This window comes from Rhea americana, unplaced genomic scaffold, assembly GCF_003343005.1.
Source record: "Rhea americana isolate MKP2758 unplaced genomic scaffold, rheAme1 scaffold_1, whole genome shotgun sequence".
NCBI classification, from domain to species: domain Eukaryota; kingdom Metazoa; phylum Chordata; class Aves; order Rheiformes; family Rheidae; genus Rhea; species Rhea americana.
The window spans coordinates 13730534-13737675 of NW_028185038.1; the positions used below are offsets into that span (position 1 = coordinate 13730534).

The window sequence follows — 7142 nt, forward strand, 5'->3', positions numbered from 1 at the left end:
ATTACTGTATGTAAATAACGTTCAAGAAGATTAAAAAAAAAAAACAAATCAAAAAGTTTGTTTAGAATTAGGCATCTCCTTGAAAAAAAAAATGTAGCACCCTATAGCATCCTATCAAACAACTAAAAAATAGAAAGATCAGTACTGTTCTGTAATAGTTCATATTGCATTGAGGAATTATATGAGAGAGGACACACTGGAAATAAATGGGATATATGGGAAGATTGTGACTTCAATATTTGTTTCAGTGTATGTTGTATTCTTTGTAAGCATAAAACGGGGAAAAAAACTCCTCAGGATGTTACAAACTCCACTCAGAATGTGGCACAATGTAAAAACTAGACTGCTGACTTCCATGAAAGCATTTCAGACCTATGTCAAAGATTTTTCATGTAACAGGATTTCCAGCAAAAAGAATATAAGAATACTATTTCTGCCTATTTTTAATAAATGCAACTCAAAGATAACATCTAGGCTAAAACTAACTGCTTGCAGTCACACAAGTGGTAGAACAATTTTATACATTATAGCATCTCCTCTTTTCTGCTCCCTCCCAGCACAGACACRTTGCGCTAAAATGTATTTTTTGTTTGTTTAAATGACCTATACTGAACTTTATACATTCTGAACCATTCTTTAGTGCATTACCTAGTCTCCATGGGAAATTCTACTTGAAAAACTGAGCAAGTACTTCTCTTACTTGATTTTATTTTTAGAGCTTCAGTCAATTCTAGAAATCATTCCTGCAGAAAGAAAAACTCTTCCAGCCCTGTATTCTGATCCAATCTTCTTTTGTTTTGACAGAAGTCAGAAGTCATGTTATATATGCAATATTAGTATGTACAAAACCTCCCTGGAGGGATGTTGCTATCATGTCATTTGATTAATACAAGTGAAAAAATATGCCCAGAAGGATAGCTCTAAGGCAGCACAAACCAGTTGAATTTTAACATTTCCTAAATTTAAAATGCTTGACCTTGCAACCATCTAAATTAATGTATTTTTAAAAAATATGTAATTTTCTATAATTCTATACTCTAAATTCATCTTTAGGTTTGGAGGGGCATATAGGAAGGGAAGGGAAAACAAGTTCTACCTGATGACTTAGGTGGGTTATCAAATCAGAATCATCAGAATCACAGCCCACCTTACTGCTCCCTGAGTGAAGAAACCAACAGAGAATTATAACCCAGAATTTACTGTCTTACTGTTAGTAAAACACAAGTGCCCTATATTGAGGCTGAATGCAGAACAGCAGAGTCTCCATCCTCTCCCACCACTCATCACGTTATGCTCCCCAGCGTCTCCCTGTTCACCACACAGYGGGTTGACCCATTCTTATATTTTGACGTTACTCCAGGTGCAGCTCCCCACTCTTCTACACTCTAYGTTGCTTCTTCATTCTCTCCTCACTACCAAAGTGGTAACAGAGAAACACCTAAAAGCACAAAAAGCTATTCCCGTTCACTTCCTGGCCRCAGAGAAAGTTTTTGAGTAGAGAAAGCACATTTGCCATGGATGGAGTCTTCAGGGAAATCATTTATCGACTTTAAAACACAGAGAGCACATTGTGAAGTTCCATTTCTAGAGTCTCTTATTTGACTAAGTGTAGATATGTTTTCACAGGGAACAGCCACAGGCACATACCACTCCCATAATTAACCATTTTCAAATTTTCAATTTTGATGAACAAAAAACTCCACTGAGCTCAGTGGAATAAGCCACCAAGAAGTTACACAATGAAACCAGTTTAATAGCAAATCCTAGGAAGCACTWTCCAAACCATTGGCTCATGATGCAGACCGGTTCTTACTTTCTGCAGCTTTAGCTAGCAATGCTTAAACATTTACTCTTTGTCAAAAATCTGCTCAACTACTGCTCAATTTTTAAGACAGACTCTTGCAATTACAGCTCCAGTCAAGAAATCATATACACTAACTGCAAAATTGCAATCCACATACTGGACACATTTTACCTAGTTAAACTGAAATCACTTGGCCTATACCTTTCCAGTGGATATCATACTTCTTAATTATGTTTTTCTCCTATTTTTTTTATACACAATTATGAAACCCAATTCAAAAAGTCTGGTGTTGTTTCTTTGGCAACGTAACAACATGCGACTTTTTTCAAAAAAATAATATGCATACCACAATCCTTATTCTGAATAACTTACAATCTCAGGCATCTATTCTATCAAATCTTAGGCATCTGAATTGAAGTTGTTAGAATGCGTAATGTTAACATGTATTAGTATTGAGATCTATGCTGCAAATTCTGTGTTAGCATACATGCAACTCAAAGCAGGAGATAGTGTTTATATTGCTCCTAATTCAATGTGAATTAATCAATGTTACGTGGAACATCAGGAAGCTAATACGACAAGTATTAGTATCAATGGCAGACAAATGGTACAAAACTATGAATTCTGATGATGACAGGTAATAGTAAGTTTCAGAAAAGATGTAAAAAATAGATCAAGGAAGTCTGATTCATACCCATTATGATTCGGATCATAACAGATTGCATTGAAAAATTAGATAAGAGAGGACACATTGGAAATAAATGGGATATACTGGAAGACTATGACTTATAAAAAATACAATAAACACTGAAACAAATACTGTAAGCATAAAACAGGGGAACAACACAAGGAAAACAAGACGACAAGAAAAGGGAAAAAGATGATAGAAAGGAACTTAGGAAGAAATAATGGCAAAAATGTAAACAAAGAGCTACGAAAATTGAGCTGTAAGGGCTTCACTTATTTTGCATTCAGTCTGATGAAGCAATTGGGAGACATTCAAAGTGGTGAGAATGAAGGACAGCAGTTTTAGTGCCATACTTCAGTTCATTTCCTGTAGTCTAAGTAGTATGTGATTCTTGGGGATGAAGAAAAAAAGTATTTTATTTTTAGTTAAATAGAATTAAGCCATTCAAACATTTTTTAAAGTTATTGACATCTACAATGCCATCCATGTAGATGGTCTGGAAAATGTTAATTACAACAATGGTTATCTCTACCTCTAGCAATGAGCTTTTATCAGAAGGCTGCAGAATGAACACTGCTGACAAACCTACATGTTTGCCTTCCAGAGCACTTTACCTTAAGCGTTGTGGTATTCTCATCATCTGACCACTGTTAAAAATAAAAACAAACCAAAGGTCACTGGTTTGTAACATCTTTTGAAATTATGAGAACATCAGAACCTATACAGCTTCCTACAACATGCAGACCAARTCACTGGCCTGGAGGGTTCTGTAACATAAAATCATCATCCTGCAATTACTATAGCTGTAAATTAAGAAAGGAAAAATTATGTATTCTGTACATGAAAAAAAGACATAACACATCCTCTGGAAACTACAAAATAGCATCAATGCTTGGGTTCAGCACCTATATTAATCACAATCAAAATACATCAGAAACATGAACATTTCAGAACGATGCATTCTTGCCTGTCTAAAGCTTCTCTCCAGCTCCAGCATTTCCAACCTTAGACTCGGGATTCAGTAGTTTCACCTGTATTCCTTTTTCACTTTCTTTTTATACCTTCTGTCATCTTGTGCTCACAACATTTCTCAGGATTTTTCTTCTGGGTTACCGCTCTGATCTATTATGGTCTCAGAGACTTCCCCTGCTCCTTGAAATAACTCCTTAAAATCCACTTCTGATTTTTGGGGGCCTGAAACAGTGTTAATTTCAATTCCTAGATCTTAAATATCGCCTACTCATTATAACCATTACAATAACAAAGACTTTTTTTAAAAAAAGTTTTGTGTGAGAGAGCATAAAAACATTTCAAGTCTTCCCTCATATCACTGTATACACAAACATGTTTGTAAGATTTTCAAGGCAAATACCATGTCATTATTATTTTTGTGAAGTACTATCCTCCCTGTGAACTATACCAAAGTGGTTAAATATTGATGTACTTCCCAATAGATTGCAAAATGTAACTTGATGTGCACTGACCTGTATTTCCTCTGCTTCATCATCACTCCCCTCTTGAGAATGAGTTGGTGGATCTTCTCTAAAACAAAAAACGAAGGGGCAGGAGAGGGAAGAGGAGAACAACTTTGAGTACTGGAGCCTGACTTGACCATGTACATAGTGATTCTACAGTACATATCAGCTATTGATCTCAAAATGCTCTTGTAAGTAAATTAAGCCTCACAACACCTGGCAGAGGAATCAGAGCAAGTATCAGTAAAGAATAAGATAAAACTCCCTGGCATTAGACTTGGGGCCCTATTCTTGTGTTGCTTCCTTCTAATTAGGAGATCACTTTCTGTTCCAAAAGCACCATAATTCAAGTTTCTTCAACACTCTACTCATCATACTCTCCTAATGTTTACTGTACTCTCACGATAGCATGAATTAAGCAGCATTCTTTATGAGTTCAGCTTGTATTATGCTCCTCTTGCCCACTCCTTTTCCAAGCACAAATTTGTAAAATTTGAAAAAAAGATCCCTCAGTTTGGGAACGTTCTCAGAGCCTACAGAAGTTGGTTTCAGKGTTACTAACTTCTTCAAGAAAAGTTCCTTTTCCTGCACATATGAGATTGGCTGTTGTAAGTAGCAACGTGTCTGGGAAAAGGTACTTGACTGTAAATATTCCCATGAAGGTGATTTTTGGAGTTCTCTAGCCAACACCACTGAGCATAAAAATCTTAAAAGTAGAAGACCAAGTTATTGAAAGAGACTTATTCACAGCAAGTCAGTGTAGCAAGTAGGATAAGTTCAAATAACAGCTCTGCAGTGATGTCAGTAAAAAGCCAGTTTACAGCAAGCTAAGCCTGTGCAGCTCCTTAATGCATTAGCACRGGGATTAAATTATCAGTTCAGTTTTTGAGATTTAGAGGTCAGATATTGACTCACTGAGGTTTAAAACTGATGTTGGCCTTGAATGTAGGAAGATCACATCAGTTTCTACCTAAGAAAGCTCAGTTCACAGAAAAACTGTTCTTAAAGAGGGATTTAAAGTTGGAAACAGCTTAAAAATATCATTTAACTCTATTATACAGCTGTCCATCATTCCACTGAAGACAGGAGAAATTGTTCCTATGCCACAGCTGCACACTCAGACCTTCAGTTTCATCTTTTCTGAAGTCTAATTACAAGTTACATAGCTGTTGCTAAAGAGATTACATAATCAAGTAGAGAGAGGTGAAAATATTACTTATTCAAAACTGTTCTGAAAACGATACTGATTTTCTGGATACTTCTTATAAAGACAAAGGCTTTTTCCAATTTTAAAATCTTTTTTTATAAGGTATTCTGTGGGAGAGGCAAATCATTAGTTAAGAAATGGTACAGTGTGAATCGACTTCTGAGCCTGATCATTAAAAATGATTATTGCATACATCTTGTTACAAGGATGCCACACATTGAGATTCCAAGCAAAAACAAAGTTCTTTGAGAAGTTAAAACAGTATGAACRAACAGTTCTTACTACTGTTTCTCATATCTATCTACTCCATCCGTCTACATCCCAAAATCTGGGCACAGRTACATACATACGACATTCAGGCCTAGTCATGTGCACAGCTTACATGTATTCAAATGATTATACCAATTCAATCAGTAAGATTTTATATTTAATTTACTTTATCTTATTGAGAATTAAATTCCAGTAATGACATATCGTTGCTGAATAAGGCTGCAAGTACAGCAGTGGTGTGGCACAGGCAAAGCCATAGAATGGGAGCTAACTGTACCAGAGCAAGCAAACACAAATCAGCAGGCTCTGCACCGAAACCTGGAAAACAGCTAGGCTCTGCATGGAAAGGCAGAGAAAACTTAAGAGAACTGTCTCCAGCTGGTCTAGAATAGAGTATACTGCATGGATTTTAGGATTTGCACCAGGCACTGGCAAGTCCAATCTTACTACTAGCAACATTAACATATTAGCTAACGTACACATCCATGCGTTTACTAATAGCCCATTCACATGTTCACACAATATTAGGTTTACTACAGCCAGACTGGCCAAATTTACGAAATTTGTTATAGAAATTAGTAAATGCAAATAGTATTAATAATTGAAGGGGTGGAGGGTAGGAACAACACTCCTTACCTTCCGGAAACCACAAGAGTTCCATCATCCAGCAAATATTCTTTCACATTCTCTGGCAGGGGAAGTATAACACTGGACAAACAAGAAAATAACTTTAATAATAAATTCCTTCAAGTTAGACTAAAAAAATAATATTTGTTAATAGAATACATTTCAATAATGGTATGTTCTATTCTCTCAAACCAGGGAAAACTTTCTCCTCTCTCATCCCTTCCCAAAAAGCAACTCTTTCTCCCTCTACCCTCCCACCTAGGGAAGCAGAGGAAAAAGAAAGATACAGAATTTTTAAATGAAATGCATACAAATGCCTTCTTTTCTCTTCAAAACCCTAGGAAATTCAAAGTGTGTATGTGGCTGAGGTGGGGAACAAGACTTAGTTCAAAACTAAGGCTTGGCTTCTCAGAAGCAAAACTAGATTTCCCTGTACCAACCAAATGTTTTTTTTAAAAAAAAAAAATACACAGATGAGTATCACTGAATTGGCCAAAAACATGCATGTTTTAAATACTAAAAACTTTTAAGAAACAAATACTTTTGTTGCCAAACACCTGACCTTACAGCTTTTTTGATGCACCAGCRCCACTTTATTGAATTTAGCTTTCCCAAGTTACCAGTAGTTCTGCGCTATCCTAATCGGTATTTGACCGGCAGCAGCACCTCAGATRCTGCAGCAGTATCTGCGGTTTCCAGGAATATACACAAACACGAAGTCAGCTACTTCGGGAGCTTTCAGCCTCAGTTTCTCTGGGCAACCAAAGGGGCCCCACGTTTCAGACAGATGGTTAGTCAGCTCCAGCCCCGTGTGGGGTCCTGCCAGGACCAGGACCAGGACCAGGACCGCGTCCATGCCAGGACGACGCAGAGTTCCCTGGGGTTTGCCGACAGCCAGGGCTGCCCGGAGCAGCTGCGTGCGGAGGATCTGCGAGGTCCCAGCCCCAGGGACCTCCAGCTGTCGGCTTGGTCCCCACGGCAGTGGAGGGGAGAGGAGAGGAGAGGAGCGGAGCCCCACACGCCTCCCAGCCCCACACGCTCCCCTCAGCCGCTTCACTCCCCTCACCCCCA

General features: G+C 37.7%; 2 protein-coding genes across 3 annotated transcripts in view; one reads left to right on the plus strand and one right to left on the minus strand.

Annotated features, from left to right (window-relative positions):
- The window catches only part of UPF2 (UPF2 regulator of nonsense mediated mRNA decay), a 192893-nt gene that overhangs the window by 53928 nt on the left and 131823 nt on the right, over positions 1-7142 (plus strand). The gene's annotated exons all lie outside the window — the stretch shown is intronic.
- Positions 1-7142, minus strand: part of CDC123 (cell division cycle 123) — a 39475-nt gene that overhangs the window by 28002 nt on the left and 4331 nt on the right. The window contains exons 2-5 of the mRNA XM_085325805.1: positions 6692-6737; positions 6081-6152; positions 3977-4034; positions 3107-3139 (exon numbers count right to left, since the gene is read on the minus strand). Of these exons, the coding sequence (XP_085181931.1) occupies positions 3107-3139; positions 3977-4034; positions 6081-6152; positions 6692-6737 (209 nt within the window). The remainder of the gene's footprint in view (positions 1-3106; positions 3140-3976; positions 4035-6080; positions 6153-6691; positions 6738-7142) is intronic.